The sequence below is a fragment of the Mycteria americana genome, chromosome 1 (assembly GCF_035582795.1).
Source record: "Mycteria americana isolate JAX WOST 10 ecotype Jacksonville Zoo and Gardens chromosome 1, USCA_MyAme_1.0, whole genome shotgun sequence".
NCBI classification, from domain to species: Eukaryota; Metazoa; Chordata; class Aves; order Ciconiiformes; family Ciconiidae; genus Mycteria; species Mycteria americana.
In genome coordinates this window covers 195,772,972-195,800,528 of record NC_134365.1, presented here as the reverse complement: position 1 = coordinate 195,800,528, position 27,557 = coordinate 195,772,972, and the positions used below count along the sequence as shown (strand labels likewise).

The 27,557-nt window shown below is 37.8% G+C and overlaps 1 protein-coding gene across 4 annotated transcripts in view; it reads right to left on the bottom strand.

Moving 5' to 3' along the window:
* Positions 1 to 27,557, bottom strand: part of DCLK1 (doublecortin like kinase 1) — a 249,300-nt gene that overhangs the window by 38,148 nt on the left and 183,595 nt on the right. For 3 of the 4 annotated variants that reach the window (XM_075490767.1, XM_075490766.1, XM_075490768.1), the window contains 5 exons: positions 25,757 to 25,851; positions 8,038 to 8,122; positions 6,566 to 6,674; positions 1,624 to 1,681; positions 731 to 850 (listed from right to left, as the gene is read on the bottom strand). In XM_075490767.1, the coding sequence (XP_075346882.1) occupies positions 731 to 850; positions 1,624 to 1,681; positions 6,566 to 6,674; positions 8,038 to 8,122; positions 25,757 to 25,851 (467 nt within the window). Of the gene's footprint in view, positions 1 to 730; positions 851 to 1,623; positions 1,682 to 6,565; positions 6,675 to 8,037; positions 8,123 to 14,911; positions 19,761 to 25,756; positions 25,852 to 27,557 lie in introns of those variants that run through there. The other variant, XM_075490769.1, reaches the window with a different exon arrangement.

The window sequence follows — 27,557 nt, the reverse complement described above, 5'->3', positions numbered from 1 at the left end:
GGTCTGAGTTTCATAATCCAGTTTGAATATGTAATTCCACCAGTGAGTGAAATAAATGCATGAGATGTGGATGTTACTATGAAGAAATAAATAGGGTCCCATATATAAAATACTGCATTAGCAAACTTACTTTTCAGAATAGAACCATGCTTTAAATAGCAGGTTTTTCTCTTTCACTTCCTCCCTCCTCCAGCTTAAATTTAGATTACTATCAAGAAGGCAAGCCTGACAATGTGCTAATATAAAGCAGTAGAGAAAAAAGATAGGTAATATTCTTTAAATTTAACATAAATTAGTAAAATCTAATTAAACTCTATTTTATCAAAGAATATTGAATTTTGAAGGCTGGTATTTATGGCTATTCAGACTGAGTGTATTTTCAATTCACCTCAAGGCAGATGCATTTCTTTAAGATAAAACTTTTCAAAGAGACTTCTTTTGGGGGAGCAAATAAAACTAACGATCTCCAAAGTACTGTCCATAGAGCACTTCTGAGTGTGGCTTACAGAAAGTTAGACAAATACTTGAAATATTTGAAAGCTATTAAAAAAAAATCTGACAGTGGGTTACACATCTTTCAGCAGGGTGCTGGACAAGACTACCTTCAGAGACTCCTTCCATTCTAAATTATTCTGTGATTCCATGATTTTTAGTAAGCTTTAGTACCAGTGAAATTTCTCAGTATGGTTGAAACAATTCTTAATAAGCAGCTTGTCTCCAAAATACTCACCTTTACAAGTTCCATGACAAGGTACAACTCAGTTGGCATGTCCATCTCCTCAATCAGAAGTACAATATTGGGATGCTTGACTCGTCTTAAAATAGATACCTCATTCTGGATCATGTGTTCCTGCCACACAAAATAAATCTTTAATGACTACGGGTTGGTGAGAAAAACTTTCCCTTCCATTGTACAGTGGAAAATGCAGAGAGAACTGGGACCTGCATGGATTCTTCAGGGTTTTTTAAAAAGGTAACAGACGTTGCCTCCAGCAATATGGAAGGAACACATCTAGAAACAACATCAGTGTCATAACTGAAAGAACAGAGAGTAGAACACAGAAAAAGAAATGGAGGAAAAGACATGTTTCTGATGCAGAGAAAAGTTAAATATGGAAGCTTCTAAAATTTTTTCTCCGATGCAGAATCTTTCAATTTAAAAATATGATAGCATCTTCTCAGAGAACCTTTTGTTATACATTTCAACAGCTTACAGAAATTCACTTACTGTAAAAGTGACATCAATTTGATTAACCTTGCATACTGTTTAGACATAGTAACCGGTGTTGTTATAATTATTAGTATTATTCTTCTGTTTTCTATAACATCTGGGATTATGAAAGCTAGAGGACATAATTACAGGGGTAAAGAGCAAGGGGAGTGAGTGTACCCACACACAACCAACCAACTGGAGAACCAACACACGCATCTAGACAGGCACACTGCAGCCTTTTATACTGAGACTCCAAGGGTCTCCAGAGGGCAGGCAAAGGCTTCGACCAAAAAGATTCTAACACTTGCCAGGAAGAAGACAAATACCAACAGCTTCCCAAAGTGATCTCTCACAAAATGTTTCTTGAAAAAAAAAAATCTTTTGGTCTCATTTGATTTTTTTATACTTACTTTTCCTCTACATTTACTTTTTTTGATTATTTTCAGAGCATATTCTCTACCAGTTGATCTGAGGAAAGAGAAAAGAAAAAATTGTATGTTATATCACATTGAGTGTTTTTCTCAGTCAAGTTTATATTTGTCATTTGAGCACAGTAGGTTTGGGCAAGAACTCTATTCAAGTATTTGTTTTGTCAAGAAATGAAGCTTGGATCTGTCTGGAATTGTGAACTTGAGCCAAATTTATTGAATACGTGTGCCCAAGAAAAAAGCATTAAGCACTTTTTTAAAAAATGAAGACATTTCAATGTTTTTGAAACAAATCACTTGATTTTTTCATTTTGTAGTGGTATTTGTCATTTCTTCTGCAGTTTTATGTAAAAATATTATATAGTATTTACAGATCCAAATCTTCTCAAAACCCAAAAGTTTTGTTTTCTCTTAAACAAAAAAATACAAGCCATGGAAAATACATCTATTTTTTTACTTAAAATGAAGAGGCATTTGTTTTGTCTTAGCACTCGCAACTGCTAAGATAAAAAAGTCACTCCTTGGAATAATGTGTTAATGTATTCAGTAAGTATATGACACCTAGCAGAGTTAAATACGATGTTTATGGGAAAGAATATGAAAGGTTCTAGAGACAGTAAGAAATTATAGAGAATTAGTTCAGGATGAGAACACATTTCCTTTTAGGTGGTTTTGTTTTGAAACCATATAATATTTATCACTACCACGTACATAGATATTTATTATCTAGAATGCTAACATAGAAAACTAAGCTTGTAGACAAGTTCACAATTATCAACTTCTATTTCTTAACCAAGTTATAAAACCAAAAGATGGCTGTAAGGATAATACCAAGAAGCTCTGTTCACAAGCTCTAGTTTCACTATAAGGTTAAATGAGGAATGGATAATATAAGAAAAACTCTTACTGAAACACATTTCTTTTGTAATAAAAATCTAAAGAGTTTATAAAAGTCTAATACATTGCCTTTAGGCATAAGTTTGGTTAAAAAATAAAGAAAAAAAATAACCTCTCAAACATATGGGGTGATTTTTTTTTTCATTCTTTATTTAGCAAAACACAGTTAAATTGATACATTAAATTGTTATGTAATAAGTTAAATAGAGAAAAGAATGTGCCTAAAAGTGTGCACAGTCTGTCAAGTAGGACATGCAAAGTGAGTCATAAACTGGAAGCACTGCATTAGGAAAACGACTGGGCATTTTCATTTCCATATTTAAGCATGGAGACCTCCTCTCGCAATGATGTACCACTAGGTATTAATTTAAGGGAAAATGGGGACTTCAGTAAAAAGAAAAAAAAAAACAAACCCAAAATACTAATTCTGTTTGAATTCCCAGGTCAGCAGGGAGCAAAGACAGTCTGTATTAAGACATTGAGGACATTTATGACTTGGAAAAAAAGTACAGCATGGCTGTTCAAGACTTAAGCAAAGAAAAATTAAAAACTTCTTATATCTGTACTCCCCCACAAAGGGGTTTAATGCTACAGCCCCCAGAAATGGGTCACACTCCATGTGGGGTGCCCCTTCCCGGTGCTGCTGTCTGGTGGCTGAGGTCCCAGCTCAGTGAGGGGACACGCAGAGATACGGACACTATTTTTGGGGAATGGAAGGAGGAGGTAGAATTTAGGAATATTAGAAATTAAGATATCTGGGGTTCAAACTCAGACAAAATATGCCCTCTTTCAATAGGAGTCTCTTTCAAGCTGCTTGGTTGCCCTAGGAATGCTTCCTTTCTGTCATGAGAAAGGAAATTGATGGTTTTTGTTGGCCATGGGAGACCCCATGTACTCCAAAATACTGGGAAATCTGAGCTAGTGAGGAAATGTCAGAATTTGGAAGTATCTGAAAGTTAAAAATGAACACATATAAAAACACCGCAGGACAAATTGTGCATACGATGGAGCAGATATGTAACGAGCAGATGACAACTCTGACTGCTCTTTGTTTTGGTAAAAAGAAAATTAAAGCTAAGATAATGCAAATCCTTTCCCTTAAAAAGCTGCAGAACCGCAGGCTGTCAGCAGTGCTGCAACTTACACACCCGCCAAAAAATATGCACAGCCATGCCAGAAACTCACAGTGAAATGGGCGTATCACCTCTCACCTATCACTCAACCCAAACGATAAAAAGGTGCCAGGCGAAGTAGGAAACACGTTATGGCTGGATAAAAGTCTGGACCCACAGCACTAATGCAGGGCACGGAGTTAGACCTCTAGTTCATAACAGGGCTCCGTGCCATGCTCCCTGGCTGTTTTAACCTTTTGCAAAGTTCATGGAGATTTCCATGGCACTGGAGATAAAAATCTATCTTCATTATTTTTGTGTGTATTAAATGTATTTGCGTGTGTGTGCCCGTGCGTTCACACATGCACAGAAGAGGATTTAGAAGTCCCCACGTGAAAATTTTGACAATGGTTTTTGGTTTCTATTTGGTCTGTTCGTTGTCAGAGGAAAATGCCTGTGAACACATCTGAAGTGTCAGAGTGGCTAGCCAGTGCACACGGGCTGGTCTCCACAGCTATGGAGAAGAAGTATCCATGTGATCAGTGAAGATGTGTAACAAGACCCATTCCTACTTGCTTAACACCTCATGGCGCTATTTCTTTGAAGTCTAATGCACACAGGAATTGTACGTCAGAAGAAAGTGGAAAAGTCCTCTGTCCCAAGTATCACCCCATCAATTCTGGCTCTGCAAATGATGGACATATCAGACTTTGAAGTGAGGTGTTTTCTGCTTAGAAAGACTGTGAAGAATGTTTTTGAAGGGGTTTTACATGTACTGGCTTTAATTTACCCTCCAAGCCTTTAATTTCTCCTTCCATACTTGTGATGGCAAAGGCATACTGCTTTAGAAGTGGAAACTAACAGAAATAATTCTGCTTTAATTTTCAAGCTCTCCCAAAGTAGTAACTCTCTGATAGAAATGGGATCTATGGAATGGTATGGCTCAGAGACCATAAAAGTATGTATCTGGGAATACCTGAGTAATCATGCTATTTGAGCACATATTCACTAGATACATCGTGTTATCGGATACTTCTGGGACCAGAAGGATAGACAAGAGGACAGGAAACAGTTTTCATTTAAGCTCTCAAGGATATTGTAATCACTACTATTTTTAGGTGTGGTGGGACCTATATTTAATTTTGTTCATGTCTTTTCTCTCAGCTTGAGAAAGAGTTGTAAAATGCACACTAGCACATTTGAACTGTCTCTCAGCACAACTGGCATTTTCAGCTGAATGACAGTGTATCAAAACCTCAACCTTTTTTTATTTTGCCTTGTAATCTGTTTCTCTCAGTCACTACTCACTTTACTTTTAAGTTGCCTTTTTCTCTTTTCTTACTTATATGTTTTCACCCGTATTTTTCACCAGTCATACCCCCTCCATAGGGTTTTACAGTGCTTGCTTGTTTTCATATTGTTTTGCTTTGCTTCCTTTAGGTTTCCATATTCCCCAGTTTAGTGTTCAGACCCTGGGGTTTGATGTGAACAGCTATCGCCCTCCAGATGACCAGCTCCGCCATGAACTCACTCTGACAGAGCTCTAAAGGCCTCACAAGAGCTTTGGCCAAGTCCCACAAGCACACTGTCAGCTGATACAAAATCCGCTCTTCCCCCTTTCCCCAACAGCTGTCCTCATGGTCTCCGACTTGCCAGACTCTTTCAGATGCAGAGCAGGACCTGTCTTTTTCCAAAGAGACTCTAGTTTAAAAGCAGCCAAGCTAATTTATCATCATCTGCCACGAGATCTAATCTTGATTTACTCTCTAGGGTTAATATCACATTCTTACAGGCTAAAGAGCTAAAGTTCTTTGAGCCCAAAGGTGAGGTTACAGTCTTCTGTAAGAGCCCCCTCTCTAGGATATGGTAATAGAGGATATAAAACTTCACTTGTGGAATTTTGTTATCAGACCTTGACATCTCTATTGTTCTTTCTTTTGGACATCTCTAGCTCTGGCAGTTTTTTGCCTTCTCTGCACTGCTACTATCTAACATGAACAATCTTACAATCATTTCACGTACAGGTACCTTCTGTCTTTTTTACCCTATATTCTCCTATTTTTAACAATACCACCAAAAGGCACCTGCAGTTCTGCTCAGAGCATTTCTGTCTTTGTTCCCTATTTTTTACACTGTTAATGTTGGGTAGAGCCAGTTCAAACCTGATTCATGACCTGCCTGACCAGATTTAGAAACCGACACCTAAGCTAGTAACCTGGACGCTTTCAGCAACACCGACTTTTGAGGTGACTTGTGACTTCTCTAACCTGGAGTGGATGTCTAAAATCAGTCTTTAAGGGTGACTGTCACCTCTTAACAGTAAAGGGCACTGAAGAAGTCAGATTTCGATGTCTGCAGTGCAGGCTCCTGAAGTTGGATGGAGCTCATATAATGGCATAAAGCAGGCAAGCAGGAGATAGATACCCGTTTAATTAAAGATAAACATGGAAGAGGTTACTTCTCAGTGTCAGATGGCAGAATAGATGGATCCAAAGTCAGCTCTTTGTGCTGACTACCACCACTACACTGCGCACACAAAACTTCCTGACATCTTTACAGAATGCTTCTACATGTGAAATGTTTCATCGGTCTAATGTAAAGGAAGAGTTGTAAGAATATACTGCAAGAAAAGATGTTATTTCAGTGCAACAAGAAGGATTTTACACAAAGAACTGGTAAAATCATGCGGAATGCTGCAGAAAAGGACCATATAAACCCCACAAAGAATTAAATTCATAGATTGTCCCTTGGACTCACTCTTTTTTTCATATGAGCGTGCATTAGTCTAGTTTTTCCATCTGGCATTGAGACATTTCCTTATTACATGTCCTATATTCTACAAATAAAGACATGATCTAGAAAAAGCATGACATTAGCAGTTATTTTTACAGTAATAAGCATATTATCCTCCTCACCTTTCTATACACTCCTTCACAATAGCAAAATTTCCATCTCCTATAGTCCTTCCAACTTTATATCGCTCTGCTATCGATGCTGGAACCTGGAAACCTTCCTCCAACACTTCTGAAAGAATCATTAGTACATTTTTATTGTTAGTGAAGGAAACACAGATGTTGCACATAACATGCATTTTAAGTCTACGGTTTAGGAGCCTGGAAACCATTCCGAGTCAGTATCTCACTTACTGTACAGTGAAACCATGCTGCTGACATTGTATATACTCAACAGGTTTCACACAGATACAATAATGAAAAATAAGACTTCTGGGGCTCAAACATACCACCATTCGAGTGTTACATAGTTTACCATTCCCATTGTAATATGCCCCCAGGACAAAACCAAAATTGTATTTTTTTAATTATGAAAAGGCCTCTATGATCTGCACAAGCGCAGACCAGCCTCCAAAAAGGGTTGGAACTCCTTGACACAGCATGATTAAATACATGTACCAAAGAAGTCCAACACTCAAGCACTTATTTTATTACATCCTGTAAACTGAGACATCCATAAAACTCCTCATGTGCTAAGTGCTAGTTCTCCCCCTCCCCCAATATTAAATATTTAGTTTTTAAACAAATGTTCTCAATAATACTACCTCACATGCAACCTGGGCACCAGATGTTTAGGTAAAATTGCATTACACAGTGTCTAAGCATAAGAAAAGTTTGTAGTTTCATGTGTTTTAGTGCTCATTCATGTACCATTATTTTTAAATGTATTTGAAATAGCGTGTTACAAATACCTAACATGCCTCTAAAAGTTGACTGCAAACTGCAGCTGAAACAAACTACTATATAAATATCGTAACGTAAAAAAAATGCCTCTCAAAAACGTGACTTGAATTTACACTCTTTAAGACAGCGCTTTTAACTGTATCTTTATCTATCCTTTGTTTCAGTTTAGTATTAAAAGTGAATGTTATGATACAAGGAGGCTGGGGTTTGCCTGAATTCACAGGCAGCATGAAGAGTTACTGTCAGACCCGAGCACGCACACACACTTACGTATACGTGCGTGTGAACTGGCAGTATTGGAGCAGACCCTATCCCTCAGCCAACTTGCTCAAAGCCTTAGTACAGGGTGAGACTCCTCATTTCTGAGTAAAGACCCAGGACTGCAGCATGTTCTTTAGTACCATGCCAGACGAGACAAAAAAATCAGTGAAATAATCCAGTCAGCACTGCGTCACCTGCAGAACTAGTACCTAGAGTATCCTGTAACAAAAACACCTCTGAATAAGGATGTCCAGATCAAATCTGATCCGGAGTGAGCCTAACTGGTTTGCTAAGACTGACGAGCCTCCTCACGGAGAGTCATCCAGCCCGCAACGCTCCCACCTTCTCCGGCAGGAAGAATGACTCATTTCCTACACAGCTGCTGTTATCACTACATTGACTGCTTTGAAATGTCAGCCTTCAAATGTTACCTTCTGCAGGTCCATCATTTTCATCCATAGAGCTGCAAACTTTGGTGGATGCTAATGAGGTAGAGGAGCCACTGTGTTGGGAGCTCTGGAAATGGAGAGACACAAATGAAAGCAGATGATTTTTAAGGAGCACGAGTACCCGCAGCATGTGCCTGCTGGACACACATCCCGGAGAGGCTTCAGTGTTCCCTACGTAAAGTATCCATTTACTTTGGTGGGGGGATATGTGGAGGCTTGGGAAGAGTCCAATTTTTCCACTGAAATTACACTTTTGGTACCCCCGCGCACATGGAGATATCCCTGATCCATCATGTGCAGCAATGTGCAGCAACGCTTTTATGTATGGGCCATTAGTTTCTCCCTATTGCACACACATTTTGGCAGGGAAAACTGAGGAGCTGCATGCCCTCTGCAGGCAGGAGACCGTTTTCTCAGCGATACCATTAACCCAGCAGGTGCTAGAAGCATGAACGTCTGTTTTGACTGAAGTTGGCTTTGTTATGGGCAGAATTCCTCACTTTTGCAAACCTCCCTCTGGTGAAATCCTCCCCAGTTGTGTTCTAGGAGGGAGAAATCATTATGGTAATGTATGGAGAAAATAAAATGTCAGGGTGAATAAGGTTTGCTTTTTTGGAAAAGCATTTGATTGGGTATAGCTCACTTGAGGCATGAGTCTGTACCTTGGTTTTATGTACTTGTACAGCAAGTGTCTATGTTTGCCTACACAGTTAATGGGGGGAGGACGGTACCTCTATAGTCTCTAGAAGGAGACTCATAGTCGTCCAGCTTGGATGCTGAAAGTAAGGCAGACAGGATCTCACTAGGGAAGCCTTCCAAAGCTCCTATCTGTCTATAAGTTACATACAGACTCTAGGCATGTGCTTTAGGAAGACTGCTTCATAACGCATCTAGATGGATGAAACTACACAGACATATGAGATGGACTGGATTTCACCCAAACTTTTATCCTCTGCTGCGTAACGATTATACAAACATATCTTCAGGATTCTCTCATCTTCTAAGGAAACCAGAAGCAGCTACAAATGTAACAGTGGCCCTTTAAACTTAGAACAAAACTGAGCATTTCCTCAGGTCCTTGTGTTGCAACATAAGTGAGAAGTATTCAGAGGATTCCCAAAACTAAAACTTTCCCAGGTTCACATAGTTCGCATGCTGAAAGTTACAAAGTGCTGCGGTATTTAATTACCTCCTTCAATCTCTATATTACATAAATTGCAGGCTGTACTGCATGTAACTGACACTATCAGTTCCGTATCTGTGTTTGCAAGGTATCTAGATGCCCGCAGTCAGGGTGCCAATCCACTTCACAAATTTACTACAGCTTCTTTGGCATGATCTCTCTCTTCTGCCACCGCAGAGCACAGCCAACAATTGGAGCAAGAATAACTAACGGTGCAGCAGTTGGGATTTTTGCAGAGTACGGAGCCAGGGAAAAGGCAGTCAGCAGAGTTAAAAGCTGGCCAGTATGCAGAGTTCATTTGAACAGACTAACTTTTAATTTCTCCTACAATAGATTAAGGTCAGATGATTTAGACAAAGGCTGAACTTGGCCTGTTTTTCACTAAATAATCCTGAGAGCTTGCACATCCTGTCTACCAAGAAATTCTTTGCCCTTTTTTTCTTTTAATCAACCCCAGCTCATTCTTTTCATCCATCCAAGCATTTCTTCTGAGCTTTGACCAGAATTAAAAATTGCATTAATCAGTTTTTGGACTACTTTTGCTGCCTCTTGACAACAGAAGTGAGCAGTGACTGATTTTATGCAGTTCACTAAGATATTGTTGCCCTTGTTTCTTGATTAGGACGTGTTTATGTATGTGCTATTCCTGTGCTAAACTCTGCAGGACGTCTCAGTAAAAACTTACCTCTGGTTCATTTTTGAACAAATGAGCAGATGAGGATCAAGGTAACAGGAAAATGCTAGGAGTTCTCATGCCTGGAGAAGTCACTCTCAAAGCCTATTTTTATACACATGTAATGAGAGAATTGTTTCCCTTACACTCCAGCTTGTAAAATAAGCAGAAAAACATGTTTTCTCTACTCATTCTGCTGTGTCTGTTTGTTTTCCCAGACCAGGCATCCAATTTCTTACTTCTTTTCCCACCCCACAGAATTTTCTTAAAGGAATTACAATTTAAATATGTTTGGTATTTGTTACATATACAATCAGGAATGAATCTTTACAACATTTAAGGGGTACAACACAAAAATGTTAGTGCTAGATTTCCAATAGATTATCAAAACAACTACTTTATTATTTAGGTTTTTGTGTTTTAAACAGTGAGATTACACTTTTCAGCAGATGTTAGGTCGAGACTGCCGACGACACACCGCTGCAGCTTTCTTTAGCAGTCTGTCGGCCTCTTTATGGAGTCTCGCACCCATTGTTCTCATTTGTGAGAATGGGAGAATCGAGACCTAACTCGGTGGCCACGTCTTCTCAGAATGGTTGCCTAGAGAGACTCAAATTTCTGTTTGGGAACCTAGCTTCTCAAGGACCCTGAAGATGAGGTTTAGCTGAAAACTGTGACTGCTCAGTCCTTCCAAAATTAGACTCCTTCGAGGGCCCATTTCAGCAAAGTGCTTCAGCAAGTGCTTCACTTTAAATACAAATAGTCTTAATGGCCTACACAGGACTGAAATTAAATTCACACCCAAATATCTGTCTTAGGTATAGCTCCCTAAATATATATTTAGCCTAGGTTTAGTTAAACTAACTGAAAAAAAAGTGGCCCATAGAAAATTTAAAGGAAATAAAATATCAATATGAGATCAATTTTTTAAATGCCTCTATTTCTTTTCTTATTGACACTACGTGAGGATGGGAAGGCTAAGATGATATTCAGAACTAAAGTGATGCATTAGTAGCATACACTGTACCATAGGTCTGCAAACAAAGCATACAGCCCCTTCAGTGAGATCTGCGTGCGAAGCACCAGCGTGTGAGCAGAAGCAGAGCTCGCCAGTGACAAGGAAGCAGTGGCTAAGAAGACATTTGCTAAAAATACATACTGAGATTTTTAAAACTTTAAACTTCATAAAATTTTTAAACAATTTGAAAAATATGAAGAAAACACATACTTTTCATTACCTTTGCTGAACCCCTTCTATTAAAACAACAGATTAAAAAGAAATCAGGAACTGTACATTTGCATATATTCACCAAGTCTGCTGCCAGACCCCCCTTCACAATTAAAGAGACATTACTAGGTAAACACGACACAAATATTTTCATCTTTATTCAGTCCTCTGGAACAACACGCAGGCATTTATTTATTTATCTTTACTTCAGCTAGAAGGACATTCCGTTTATTTAGACTTTAATTAGCTCGTTGTTCTCAGAAGCTGAAAGCCCTCCGGGTCCAGCAATCCTTGTGGGTCTCGGTGTTCTTTCCAGCTGGCTTGCCAATCGTGAGGCAGTCTGTCGTGCACACTGTTGCTCTCACAGCTGTGGACCCCATCAGGGATATTGCAGATGGGGAGGGGGGAAAAACAAACTCTAAGCAGGAGTATAATCTCTTCAACGCACAGACCTTAATGCAATTAGCTGTTTTAATTTTAAGAGATACTGAGGTGCTTGAAATGTCATCACTTTTACACAGATTTAAAGGGTCCAGTTGCACAGGTTGCCAGCACATGGCCATTTTTATGGCACACCTCCATAAAAGCAATGGCATAAAAAAATCAGGTCTTTGGTGTAAGGATTTCAGATCCTATTCAGGTTTATATAACAGATGGCCAGCACACCACACATCTCATTGATGTGAATGGAAACATTAGCGCTATAGAGTTTCATCCATGTCTCACTGGGAGATTTATTTAGCAACTGTTTTGTAAACAGTTTGTATCTCAGTAGAAATTGTGCTAAATCCACGAAAAAAAGGCAGTAAAATAAGTATTACTGTCATTTCTCTCTCCCCATACTCACCTTTGTCCTAAATTAATCTTAAAATCCCACTCCAACTAAACAGCAGGAATTATTCTTGTGGACTACCAGTATCAGCAGTTATGAAAAGAAACTTAAATAAATATGACTAGGAAGTTTGTTAATGCAATTCAGATTCCTGAATCTTAAACCCCAAACACTGCGTTGCATTTTCCAAACCTCTCAAAACCTTTATTAGCGCATATGGAGTCTACAAAGCCTCTCGACAATAGATTCCTTTGTATTTTCCTAGCATGAAGGAAGCATCTGGATGAAATGTGAGTAACAGAAATGCACACAGGTGTAACGCTAAGTTTGGATCTCATGCAGAGTTCTGCTCTTTTAGAAACAGGCTTAATGAAGCAAAGATTAAAATTAGTAAACAAGGTGTAAATTCAGGAAAGAGGCTCAGGATAAGGGAATTATTAATGTCTTTAAATGATGCTTCCTAAGATTTTCCCTATTCTGAAGAATTCTACAGAATTTAAAAAACATACAAAAAGCTATGTGTGTCAGTAATATGTGTAAGATGAAGTTCAGCTCAGCAAGGATAAATAGCGTTAAAACCAAAACTAAACAGTTAAGCAACCACGCTCACCTCTTTTGGAGCCCATACTAGTGTTCAGCCTGGTTATAAATAACCTTTGCAAGGTAGCCGTCACAAATTCCTGACATAGTCAGTTCCTTAGCCTAAAGATCATCACGGTTAATGGTAAAATAAAGACAACAGTCCAGTGCAGGTATTAGCTCTGAAGGACTTTGAAGGGCTCAAAAAATTCCTGTAATATGTAACAGTGTTAAGCAAGAAATAAGTGAGTCAATACAACAAAATGGTACATCTCCAGAGAACAAAAGGTAAAGCAGAGGACAGCTGGTTCAAAACAGTAAAATAACACATTTTGATGCGACTTTTAAGAAGACAAACTAATTTTTTTATTATTCAATTTAGAGAGAAGCAAAGGGTTACACTGAAACTCCCTCTTCCAACTCTATCCAGTGAAAAATGTTTTTTATTTTCTTTTGTTTAATCGCTTACATTTTTTGGCCCAGCCAGCTGAGACGGGGAAAAAAGTTTTCATGTAAACAGTACAGAGCTGGCAAAAAATTACTTCATGGAGAAACATCAAATCCACAATCTTTGTGCCGAAAGAATGGAAGCCAATGGAATTCAATGTATAGAAAGAGAAATGATGTAATTGCTTTCTTTTCAAATTCAGACATTGCACTAAACTGACACAGAAGATCCAAATTTGTTTATAAACTGCTTCATCTGGAAAGAAACAATAAAAAAATGTATGCAGACCTGCTACTTATCCACAGTTCTACATCCTGCCCTGTCTTGTTAGACACTTGACTGAAGAGAGGCCCTACATAGGGAAATTATATTTTTTTGTTCATTTATGCAATTCAGGAGTTACACAACTTGGAGAAGAGATAAGTTTAAATGGCACAAGCAATAATCCGACATGAGTCATTCAGGAGCTTCTGTTGGTTTTCTTCTTCGACGGATAGAGGGACAAATAGGAGAGTTTGCAAGGGAATGGAGCTGACGGACTGAAGTTAAATTTTCAAGCTGAAGCACCTTGTTTTATTAGGATCCTCTTATTAAGCTGCAGCATCAACTGCTTATACGCTCATTTGATTTGATTTGTAACAAGGCAATTCTGAAAGACCAACATAGTTTCCTATATGGTATTGAACAGTAAACTTAAATCTAACCTCCGCTAGCTCCTAACAGCTGCTTCCAAAGCTGAGCCATAATTCAGACTGTAGGCTCACTCAACCTTTGGCATCCTCCAGAACAGATTGATGATCCAAAAAAAAAAAGTAGCAGATTCGTATTATTGGAAGTTGACCTGTCATTACTGTATCCATACTGCAGTTAACATAAAAAGTTACATGTGCAGTGATGCAATGTGAAGGTTTCCTTTTTCCTTTTCTAAAGTTATACACAAGTAAAATTTTCCACTCAACTACAGAATAAAAACTGAAAGGCCATCAAAGGAGGGTCTTATTTCTTCCACCTAATTAAGGGCACAGGACAATCACCACTTTTATTTTTAATGTTTGAGTTGCATTTTAAAAGCTCTCCTAGTATTCTTAACTGTTACTTGGTAGAGACAGAAACCTCAATTATTTTGTTTCTACTCTTCCTCTTTTCTATAGTACTGTTTCCTTTCTATGTCTGTACACCTTTTTTAGGCAGACCCATTTACTAGCAACCAAGAGGGTTTCAAAACTAGAACTTTTCTCAGGCCCACAGATCCCTCTAGCAGAGTGTCTGAACATCAGCTGAAGCATCAGACTGGCAGATGACATGTCAGAAATTGTAACGCCTCTCTTCCCTCGCCCCCGCCAAACAAAAACTAAAACTAGGCTATAGATAGGTATTTTTGAAGAGTGGAAAGATATATCTAGAAAACAAGGTACTTACTTTAAAACACCATGGGTATGTTTCAGTACTCTCAGCTTTTCACAGGCATATTTTCCTAATACTTGCCTTAAGAGGAGTGCTGCTGTAGCTGAGCTGTCAGCAGGGAACTGGTACCTTGCTTTGGATAGTCTACTAATTTCCCACTTCATACCTCAAACCTATTCCGTTGCGTGCCCACAAACTTACCCATGAGCAATTCAAGGCAAGTATATTTACTGTCTCCAAAAGACCCATTAGAAACCAAATTCTTCCTTGAAGGATCTTTTGCATCTACACACTAGAGCTCAGAGTTTATTATTTAAAAAGGCACTGAATGCATCTACTATTTAAAGGAATCCATTAGGATGCATGAATCCCATATGCTTATACTAAGTGAACTGTTAGATGGACAATGCTGATCCAAAATGAACAAGCAATACCAACTGCAAGTATTTTTTTTAAAGCCTGTTAATCATGTTTCCAAAATAAACTCACTGAACAGCGTGTATTTTTTAAATATATTTATTACATCGCTTACAATAATCTACAGTAATGTTAAATCTAGAGAAACAACATATTGCAACCAGGATGACATGGTCAAATATGAAACACAAATACAACGCAGTATGATGAAACAATGGCACAAAAATGAAGGTGATTTTCTTCAGCTGATTATATGAAATAAAACATTCATCGGCATTTATTTTTGCAAGTTTTACATTTTTTGCTGATAAATCAACAGCTTGCTTTTTGGTTTCCTGCATCACATTAATACAAAAATGGTATATTTTAAAAAGCAAATATCCAAGCACTTTTCTTTAAAAAAAATAATTGTATGCATAACTTTGTAAAATCTCAAACTTATGTTGTAAATGTGCCAATATTTACAATATCATAGTGCAACTAACAAAATTAAGAGGCCTTAGCACAAACATCGTTAGCTCCTCTTTCACTAGAGTCCAAATTCCAAAACACTGTATTGCAGGGCAAACCACAAACTAATTACCTCAGATAACATCAGACAACAAGTACACGCTGAATACAGTACAGCTTTTTTCATACTTCACTGCTGAGGGTTAATTTAAGCAAATTTGAATATAATCAACATGCACAAATACAGACACTAAAATGCATACGAATATGTATGTGTGCACTGCGTGTGTTTTTAACCCTTCGCTAACGTGTGCGTACACAACACATGTATTAACATACCCATTGCCTTCCGCGGGGAGTTAGGGCGCTCAGCCAGTCTGAGATCAGGTGCAAGGTGAAAGAGGCAAACCGAGCCAGCCGAAAGGTGTTACGACAGCAAACACAGCTCAGAATAGCCTCTGCTCTGCTCGGCAAGCCCTGCTTTCTGAACGAAGGGGTATCCTGGGGGGTAGCACACCCATTTCCAAAGAGCGTGACAACCACTTGCTTACTTTGCTCTGCATGTAAAGCTACTGCTGGCTGCATGGCATAAGGTTATTTTTCTGTTGATCACTCATAGTTACAAGTTCTCATCCCGTCACTAACAGATAAACTGAAAGTGAAGATTAAATAAAGAACAATCTTGTATTCGGTTGTATACCATTAACTGGATACAAGAAAAAACACAGACAACATTAATCTAAGTATTCATCAAGTGACGAGGTAATTTAGCACCGTAAAGATTTTGTTTGTCACTTTCTCTACTATTTTTGACAAAACAGTAAACTTGGGTTGTTCAGAGGCTTTTTTCTATATTACTGTTAATTCGTTTTAACATTTAGAGTTGGTGGACATTTTTTGTAACATACTGCACTATATAAAGTTCACATCACAGTGTCAAGTATGAAACTGTAAAAGCAAACACTATTATTTATTTCAATTGTTACACCACACAATCTCAACCCAGGTGTTCTTCAAGGCTGTTTAACATTATGTATCCTTTCTTATACATTTATAGCCACAATATTAATGCCCCAGAATTTTAATTTTACAGCCATATATGCCCTGTGAAAATGGTTTAAAGAGAAAAATAACTAAATATAATGTGCTGTCACTGAATTATTTTACAAATTGAAAAGCAATTTTCACATTGGATAATGAATGTTAAAGATTTTACTGATTTCAACAAAAGAACTTCTAATATTGCATGACTTAATACACTGCAGAACAGTGCAGTTCAAGAGAAGACACAAGTCTGAACATGCCAAAATAATACCATTTCAAATTTATGATTAATGTTTTGTCTGTGTATATATATTTGTGCATAAGGTCCTATCCTGCCCACCTTGGAGTCAATCGTGGTTTTGCCACCAACTTCAAACTGAGCAGAACTTAGCCCTTGTTTGTACATAGGTACATGGAGCTCCTCAGCGAGTACAGGTTGGTGCAGCTCCACTGACTTTAACAGAGCAATAGCAAATCCCACCAGATGAACATCATCCCATTAATACATTTTCCCCACGTATTTGTTTAAAGCCACAAATGTGACATAAAGGTGCATGGGTTTCAAAGCCATTAATCTACGTATGTGTGTGTGTGTGTATGTGTGTATAAATACAAACATACACATTCTGTGCTTCACATGTGAACTGTTTGTTGCATAAAAGAAGAAGAAAAGAGATTAAAAAAACCCCAGAAAGTTGCAGAAAGCATTAGGGAAATAATCACAAGTATTCATAAAGCTCAAAGGGAAGCAAAGCATTCACAATCTATACAAGACTCTTTAGCTATGTCATAACCACCTTAGAGTAGGCACAAATAATGCAGCATACAGAGAACTATAAGAGGTTCAAACACTATAAAGTTGCTTAAGCTATTCCATTATTTAATGAAGTCGATGAAATCTAGGGACAAACTAAAACCTGTGCTGTTGCAAGCAGAACTACAGCATCAAGAAACACAATTTCAGTTTCACCCATAAACTGAAACCTTCTGGTCTTGCTCAAAAGAAACATTTCATTTCTACTCATGTATAATGGGAATTACATTCCACACAAAAGGGATCTCAAAGTCTATAAACAGTGTACCTTTTCAATCTCTAAGGGACTTTCATTCCTTAAATGAAATATTAATGATACATATTGCCCCTGAATAGCCCCTTAATACAAGTCATATGTTGAAATGATTAAATGTTATGGACTAGCATATTCTTTGAAACAGACTTGATGGAGAACTCACTATGATAACAATTACTGATATAAGGTCCATTTTTCTTTTCCACTGCTAAGCAAAGCCGTGGGATTCAGGTTTGCTGGCAATCCGTGCTCCTTGCACAGAACAAACATTCTTAATAAACTGCCTTAAGCAGCAGTAGCATATATGGGAGAGGGGAGGAAAAATAAAATTCCTGGAATTTATTTTCGTTACAGGAAAAGGCAATTTTCAAAATGTCAGTAAGTATTTTGTTCAGTCTGGTGGAGTTGTCTGAATTTTGGGAAACTGATCCCAACGCACCTTACAAAATATGCATTTCTTGGGATTAAGTAATACGTTTTACAAAGACATTCCCTTATAACAGGCAAAAATGCAAGTAACTTCACAGCTGCGAACTTTTTCAGTAGAACAGGACAGCCTTAGGATCAGGGTATGGGGCGGGACTGTTCCTACTGCTGGGAACAGTTTTAGATCTGAAGTTTGAAGCAGGAATGGCAAAACATGCATTTCAAAATGGAGTGACCTAACTGCTTCAGCAAACCTGCCAGATCAATGACTTTCTCTCCAGGTGATACTGGAACCAAGTATTGAAAACAGAGAAGGTAAGTTTTGTATTCTGCTGCCCTTTTACTTCTTTTTGCAAATATCCTCCATAAAGAAAATGATATTGATACAGTGAAGCCATAACATCACATGCCAACATTTTCCAGCTGCTGAATTTTATTATGGACAAATCAGTGTAAAGGAATTATTTCACTACATTTAAAAGTTGGCATGCAGCAGCTAAACATGTTCTGCTATTAAGTAAATTTTCCTGATTTCAAAATATATTAAATCATCACTAAGTAGCTCAAAAATATAATCTCTATAGATTTTTGTTGAGGATCAGAACCACACTAATTTCTAATTCTTAAATCATTAGTATTTGAGATACTGAAAGGAAAGGTATAAGACAGTAAAAGTATATGATCACTACACTATAGGCTTAAATACAACAGATAAATTTTAAAGCAATATACAACATATGATGGGAAATATTGCTATTACATAAATTAAAGTAGACTAAGATTCTCACAATAAAGCAGCAGAAAACAAATAAAATTAGTAGATATTTGTTAAGCAACTGGTTATAATGCGTGACCTACTTTAACACTAAAGGAGTTTTGCATATTCATGCTGTACAAAATGACCACTTCTAGAAATTACGAAAACAGAGAAATTAGGTCAATAGGAGGATGATTTACAGTACCACCATTTCTGTAGGCTTACATTTTAAAATGCATTAAATGTCTTATTACAGCAGATAAAAAATGATGTTCCTGTCCTTAACATAAGTGAAAATAATCACTAGTTTCTCAGGCAAAATGTGTTCTTCCAAAAGGTGTCATCATATGTGTGTCAGATGACACTGCTAGCCAGCAGACCCCCATATTTCCTTGTTTAGAAATCTGTCCATATTTACTCGCACCACACAGATAATCAGTATTAACAGCTCTTGCCAGGTAAAACATTCATGTTGCCTGCGAACACCCTTCTGTTTAGAGTCATCAAATGGCAATGCAGTGAAGAGAACTTAAACACTGCTTTGAAAGCATTTACTTTTTGTCCTCTGACCACATGGGATTTCTGCATTTTCTTTTCATTTAGATAAAAAGACTAAACTTAGAGTGTTCCAAATGTGCGTGTCGGGATCAGACAGCATGGTGCAAGAAGTTTAATATGGCAGGTTTTTTCTTTTCTGCATTTTACCTATTCGTTGCTAAAAGCAAAGCATTCATTAACTGTTCATACCAAAATGAATAAAGATACCTATGTTAAAAACAGAACATATAATCAGTACCTTATATGATAAAAAGACTGCTATTCATAAATGTGCCCACTATGGATTTGTGCGTTATATTCACCTTATCCAATCTTTGTTCCTTAAAGTGTGCACAATGCTGTTTTGTATTTGATGGACATATTCAATGGCTCATTCATTACAAATTCTTGCATTAAAATGCAGTGGTAAAGCCAAAAATATCCCCCCACACTAGAATTAATTTGGCCCCATGTTTTTAATATTAAATATGCAAAACTCTTTTGTGCAATTCACTATTACTGTAAATTAGCAGCTATGCTCTTTAAAAATGTTAAACCTTCACCAAATCACAAACCATAAACATTGTTCCATTTTCTCTTTTACACTGAGTCTCCTACTGAATCCATATCATCCGAAGAGAGTGGGCGATACAGGTCCTGTAAGATGAAGTGCAGTATAGATTTGTTTATTGTGTTTGATTTGTTCCACTGCAACTGTCTTATATTCTTTTTGTTACTGTGGACCAGAAGATATTGTTTAACATAAAATACACATATTCTATATAATCAGATTTTTGGCTTAATGTCATAGAATTATTTTTAAATCAACAAATAGATGGTTAGAAAATAAAGCTGGAGTTTCAATGTACAACATATTCTAAGAGGCAATTATTTTTTTCTTTGATTCTTTCCTATTAAAGACTATTAAAACACTATTTGTCTGTTCTGGAGAGTCTCCTAATTGTTGCAAACTTGGCAATCTGAATTTAATCTTAAAGGGAACACGCTTCCCTTTTTGCTGTTTCGCAAACAGCAGTAGGAAAGTAAGTGCTTACCTTACATAAGGTAATCAAAACTTGCCACCCACTGGTAATACCGCATGGATCCAGCAACATTTGAGCCCCAGAATGCTGACACTGAATATTGCCGTTACCTATATTGTACTGACAATGGTATCTCTTTTCCACAGTCTTTCTGTGCCTGTGTGCATGTGTAAAAAGACAGCATGTCAAATCCCCCCCGTCACCGGCTCTTTCTGACGGTAGCCAAGCAACCAGCTCATAACAGCAGGGGGAGAGTCTGAGTGTGCGGATCCACTTCGCTTTTTCAACACCCACTTCCAGCATCCTCTGATGGATCAGATAATCCTCAAATGCCAGAGGTGTTAGGGGATGATACAGTGCCCTATCCAGCCTACACAGCACAACAATCCTCGCCGAGATACACAAGAGCACTGAATGAAAGAGCAAGTTCAGTGAGGAGAAGCGGTAGAGGACAGAGTACTGTCTTTTTAAGGTGAATTAAGCATAGCTGATGGTTTAGAGAAGCACCGAGCAGGCAGGTGCCCAGCACACCTCATAGGCAAGCTCTGATACCTTTAAGCTGTTTCTGGGGATCCTTTAAGTAGAAAACATATTTATGAAATAAAAAATAACTACAAGACAAAAACAGAAGAACACATGAGAATGGGAAGGCTGATGGACTAGATTTAGGGTTGATCTAGGTTTGGGGGTTTTCGTTTTTTTTTCATCACAGGAAGATAACTGAGACAAAAAATAAACAAATCTAAAAGCTACACTACAAAACAAGGACTACCTAAAATTAATGCTTCACAAATTTCAAATTTACAAGGTTCTCAATAATCTATGCAGGTTTATGTTTCACTTGCAGGCATGATATAAACAGGATTTAAGTCCCTTAAAGGGGTTTTTCATCCCCTCGAATGCTTATTCTGCATGTATTTTGCCAACGGGCATGTGTACATACAGTAGCAGACATGTTAGACTGGCAGACGGAAAATCAGATCTTAAATACATTTCTATTTTGTTGTGAACAATACAGACAAAAGACGAATTTTAAACAGACAAGACCATCTCATTTTGAATACTAACTAGTTAGTTAATTATTAAAATTCCTTTTGAGCATATACAGTTTTGGAATTTCTAATATATGGTACAGAAAAAAAATATTTTGATTTGACAGTAGCAGTAACACATCAAACTTTTGAATCTTCCAGGTGACTGCTCACTCCTCTGAATATAAAAAAAATATGCATTCAGAACTTACAAAGAAGATATTTGTGAGAACCGACTTTTAATATTTGGGGAGTATTTTTGTGGTTACTTTTATAACTCTATGGTTGTTTTAAAGTAAAATCATGCACAAGATTTCAGGATCATATTCTATGCCCTTTCATATACTTTTAAATACGTGAAACTTTTTTAAGGTTTTCCTTTCTGCAAGAATTTTCCTTGCCTATAATTAGCCATAGAGCTGTATTTCTGAAAAATATGAGGAGAATCTATTTATTATTTTGCATAAATCAACAAAAAGACAAAACTTGCTCAAGGAATAAGACTTCTTGGCCACATACAACTCAAAAAATCCTTATATACATAGAACTCAACTTCTTTGCCTGATTAGTCAAGAGGTACCTTAAATCTAATTTTTTATTATTCTGTAGGTTGTAGTCTCTAGGGAACTGGAAAAAACATTTAAAATAATGGCAAGCAATGGAAAATCAGGTATAAAGTATAGAACATTTCCACCCTAATTGAAGTAATGACTCTGATTACAAGAAAGTGGAAAAACAAGCTCATAAACTATTATAAAGGCTAGTTAAATTAAATGTGGGGGTTGCTATTATGTATACTTATTGTTATGATTGCCATATCACCTTTCTGAGTCTGCACCATTAACTGTACTCTGTTGTGGTAGGAAGTATATGCATGTGCAACACAATAACTGTCTACTTCAACTGCTAGAAACCTGAATTTCAGATGTTTTCATCCTCTGTGAAAATACACAATTAAGTACACAACAATTTAAAAACAAGAATCTTAATTTCCTATTTAAGAATAAATATAAGAAAGACTTAAACTATAAGCAAGCATAACTACAGTACACAGGCTGCAAGTTTAAACACTCAGAAGCTGAAAAAACCATTAAAGTCCAAATGATTCCTAGTTCACTTTCAAGTCTTGTATTACACTCAAGAAATTAATCTTTCAAATCTTACTTTCCTCAAACATAGACTGAATTTTGCCCAAGTTTATCAATATGTAACTTTCACTGATTTCTGAATTTCTGGAAACAACTCAGCCATGTACATATGCAAGTGAGAAAGGAGGAAACTTTATCGTTTTATGTTCTGGCTTTTGAGGGTAGAAAATTTTATCTGTAGGGTTACAAGAGTACTGTTTTCATGAGTATAGTACATGTATCACAGCAGCATTCTTGGCTTTATTTACATCAATGGAAAGCCCTCCATCAAAGGCCAGAATTTATTTTTTTTTTAAAGGTGAATGATGAAATGTCAGTAAGAAGACTGATCAATCCCTGTTTTAACTTGCCTAATGCACTCCATAACTAGAAGGAATATTTTCTTTGGAAAATTCTACCATCTCTACTATTTTTACAGGTCTTTACTATTCACAGGGAGAAATCCCTCAGTCTGTGGAAGTACCTTGCTTTTGTGCTTCTGAATTCAAAAGCGTGACTTCCTCTCACGTGTATTTCCCAGGGAAAACACTGGCAGCCTGCCCAGACCCCTGAGCATTTTGACGGACCAAGCCTACAACTCCCTTGTAGCACTCGGATGGGGATGCTGAAGAGCTGATTGATTAGTTACATCAAGGGGAATCAGGCTATCTAGAGTCAGCGTTCCCTGTCATCTTCTAGACCCAATACACACCACCGGCATCCCACGTACCTGATGGCACAAGAGAACAGACACTCCTCTAACTTTCACCACAAGGAGAGAGGGGCAGAGAAAAGATGAATTACAAAGCTGAGCTGACATTTCCAGGACCCAGCATCTTATTTCAGTTCTAAAGCAGTAGCTCCCTCAAACTCCACGTAAAGAGAGAAACCCAGACCAGTCAGAAACCCAGCCATTACCTTCAACCCCAGACCATGGCTCTAGCAGCCAACGCTCTTCTCCCAGGGCAGGAATACCTCACCTCTCAACAATGGGGACAAGGGGGGCACTGAAATCAGTCTCCTCTTCTCTCTTGCAGGTCTATCACATGATACCACTTAAAAAACCTCCTAGTGAATAAACCTGCTCCTGCAGCTGGTTCATCAGCCCTGCAGCTGAAGCTATTGAAGACAAAGCAAAATGCTTTGGGTTCAAATTTGGTTTATGACAATACGGTACATAAAATAACCTGTCCTCTAAATAAAATTTAAATGGCAACATACAAAAGATGGTACTAAAACAAAACAGAACACCATTTATACTGCTAACAAGAAAATTAAGATTACTAAGCACTGTTTAATGGCTGTTCATAGGACTAATCTAGTCATTGGAATACACATTATGACCTTTAATGACACAACCATGTGTTTTTACACTGAACTTCTAGCTCATTCACTTCACAAGTTAAACATGAAAGGAGCTGAAATGAATTCTTAGAGCAAGTGTAAAGTTTCAATTCCTGAACTTCTGAGCAGTTGATTTTGTAACCTAAATAATATTATTGCAATGCCTTTTTACATGATTGCAATCTATTTTTACATTAATGTATTTCATGTTTCATCAGGTAAAAAAAAAAAATCTTTCTAAAATGAAGCAAGACAAGCATGAAAGGTGTGCTACCGAGGTCAAGGGGACTGGACATGAATATCTGAGAAGAGAATTCAACTCTTTAATGACTTATCTCTCCTGTAGTTTACTTCAATATTTATTTTCTGTACAGTTAGCAATGTGATTATGTTACCACTACACAGCCCTTTGCATCCGTAATACTGCCACTCGCTGATCCTGTTACACTTCCACATAGGGAATCTGGATAAGAAGCAGCCCATTCACTCTCCTCTTCACATTTGAAAGGCAGAAACCTTGTGGACAAACACCCGTTGTGTCTAATGGTGCTGACCACATGGTTCCCACTCACCCATCCACAAACATTAACAGAAAAACATTTCTTCACTGTGGGGAGAGAAGCATCAGTGGTGGGGAAGGAAGTTTAGGAAAGTTACCGAGGAAAAGAGACAGCCTTGCAGCAAATGAAAATCCACTGTATACTGATACCATCCATCCAAACAGACGCTCTTACGTCACCAATGTATAATTCATTTGGAAGACTCTTTCTTCCCTCTTCAATGACTTATTAATGATTCATTAATAACCTTTGAGAGTAAGAGCAAACAGGTGTGGAAGACGTTGCATTCAAGAAGACTTTAGTACCAGCTTACCCAACCGAAACTTGCATCTTTATTCTCTGTGTACCAGATGACGAAAACCTAACACTACCCTGAGGCTTCAAGCTGCCACTCACTGGCCGTGTCTATACCGCAAGATCACAGTTGGCTTCCATGTCTATAAACAAGTCATGGCAGAAACCCATGGCTGCATCCCAGCCTGAGGTAAGACTTGGGCATGCACAATTCCTCAGCTCCCTGGTATCCACCAGACATGAAGAAGGGTACACAGGCTAGAAGGGAGTCATGCCATGCTACAGCCATTCCTGATCTGGATATCTGGGGACTCAGGTCTGCACCAGCCCCTAAAGTCAAGCACTGAAAATTTTGTACATAATCCCCTTACTTTGAGAGACACAAATTATGTCTTTATTTAAAAATTGAAAAGGCAGAAAAAGCATGTGTTCAAACTGTGTTTATAAACAAGTCTGAGATACAGAGTACTGCCTTAGGGAAGCTTTCATTGAGAACTGATCACAGTTTAGAAAATAGCAGAACAGAAGATACACAGACATCTGTCCCATTGCTTTTGAACAGATACAATTAATTAAATCAGCGTGTGGAGCCTTTTGGGTTGAACGAGTAATATTTTGTCAGAGGGTTACAGCAGTATCATAGGTACTACCTTAATTCTGGATGCTTAGGTACATTGTAGATTCCTCTACACATGATAACTAGTGGGAACCTACAGCTACTAACAACTCTGGTCCAGTAAAGTGACTGACAAGTCTCGTGCTGCCTTGGTACTGATAGTATCTTCATTGCACAAGGCTATGATATCACAGCTAATCCACACCTAAATTCCACAGCGCATTCTTTCACCTTGCTTCAAAATCAAAGCTGTTTGTAGGTTTTGCAAGTGATATAATGCTCACAGCAAATTAAGAACAAAAAAAAATATCTTTGACAACGTGAACATTTCCTTCCAGTTGTGAAATGTTTGGAAAAAGAAACTAAAACAAAAAAAAAAAGTTTTGCAAAAAAGGAGAAAGATTACCCTGCTTTTCCCCTCAAGGATAAACCAATTCCCAGCATACTTAGCATTTTGACAGACACAGAACAGTTGTATTTCACTTCAGAGTGTTGTACAAACACAACGAGAACTGTAGCCAGGCTCTTCCACCCTATGACTCTACACACAAGGAATCAGTGGGGAGAAGGCTATCAGATAATGGCTATGCCGGATTGTCCCCAGCCACGCTCAGAAATCAGTTTCTTTATTTCCTTACCCTCTGTTTCCGTAGGCTTCCTGGGCTGGTGGGAGACGGACTTGGAGACTTCCCAGAGCGGGGAGTAGAAAGCTGGCTACCAGGGGTTCCATTCACTAAAAGGACAATAAATTGAAAAATAAATACAAGGCATTATTAAAAGCAAAGAAATAGTTAAATCAACATATTTCTTTTCATTCTTTGTTGAACAGATTAATTTGCTTTTGTTTAATGTTTTAAACATTAAATAAGGTAATTCACAAAAGAACTGTTTCCTCTGAGTTTTGGCTCATGAAGCCAACTTTTACACAGAGTGCAAGCAAATAATCAACAAACCTGAAAAGAGTGTTTAGTCAATGGCAGAGAACATGATCCTGTTTTCTTAAACTGTATTGTTCCTGTGCTTAAAAGTGATGGGGAGCAAGGTGTTAACCTTAACAGACACTTGCTATATGTAAACTTTTTCATTCCATTTAGTTATGGCTTGAAGCGCTACCCACCAAAAATAAAAAGCACTATTGCTTGCAAGCTGCTTGCTGTTCCTCACTCATTCATTTGAAGAGATTTTTGCAATACTATCTGACCCAAACATCACCTCAGACTTAACCCAGAAGGGCTTTCTAGAGGCAAGTAAATTGGATCTAACACCTCAAGTCTGACTTACAGCAAAGCATCACTTTCTCAAATAAATAAGTTCCTTCATATATGTCAGTGCCAATCATTTTAGAAGCATCTTTTGCATGCATGTGACATTATCCATTAAATTAACAAAACAATGCCAGCAGAGGACAGAATTCTACTACAAAGTAATCACACGAGAGGCTATCAATAATGTTCACACTGAAGCACTGATAGAAACACTACAAAGCGTGTATCACATATATATGTAAATATTCTTAAACAAGCAACTGTTAATTCACAGTCCACATTTGTCAGCACCAGGAAAAAAAGAATCGACAATCAGATTCTCAGATTCTGAATCTTAGGAGAATATTTACATACTAGGATATCAACAAGGCATTTGACTTACCTTCTATGACTTCTAACATGGACAAAATCTTACTGTTTAACCTGATAATAGCAAGCAGCAAAATTCCTGCTCTGCACTAAGCCAAGCTGTAGCCAAACTGAGAAGCAATGGGATTAGTTAAGGATAGCTGGGGCTGCTCAGAGAGTGAGCTGAATGCGATGCAGGATTCATAAGCAGAAGCCTTTTCTGCGTAAGGCTGACGTCTTCAGAGCAGCAGTGGGAGGTGCAGGTGCTGTCTTAGGGCTACATCAAAGGTGTCAATTAAGCATAATGCTACTGCTTCACAACGCTGAGCCACCGCAACCCCCACTCGCTTTCCATGGAGCCCCGAAAGCCTAAGCAATTTTATATGCTGTGCACTGAATCATAATGAGGTGCCTTTGGGGGCAATATACCAAATGACTCATCCGAAAATCAAAATGACAATAACTCTTGTAAAACCTTGGCTGACTGGCAATCTAGCAAATGATAATTCTTTTGGATAATACAGTAGGCATTTTTAATAGATTTTTCTTACTTTTTACATAATACATTGTTCTCATGGGCTAATACTGGACCTGCATATTATAAGGAAGAAACATGTATACCTACCACACCACTCACATCAATAAAACACATAATACTGCATGATAAATAATGATCACTTAATAGTGCTTAGATGCTATGAGTGATCAGATCTCGACATCACTTTGCACCAGGCATTGTTTAAGGTAAAAGTGCAACATATTTGTATAACCATAGGAACAACAAGATACACTAACTGCATTTAAATAGGCTGCTTTTCTAGAAAAC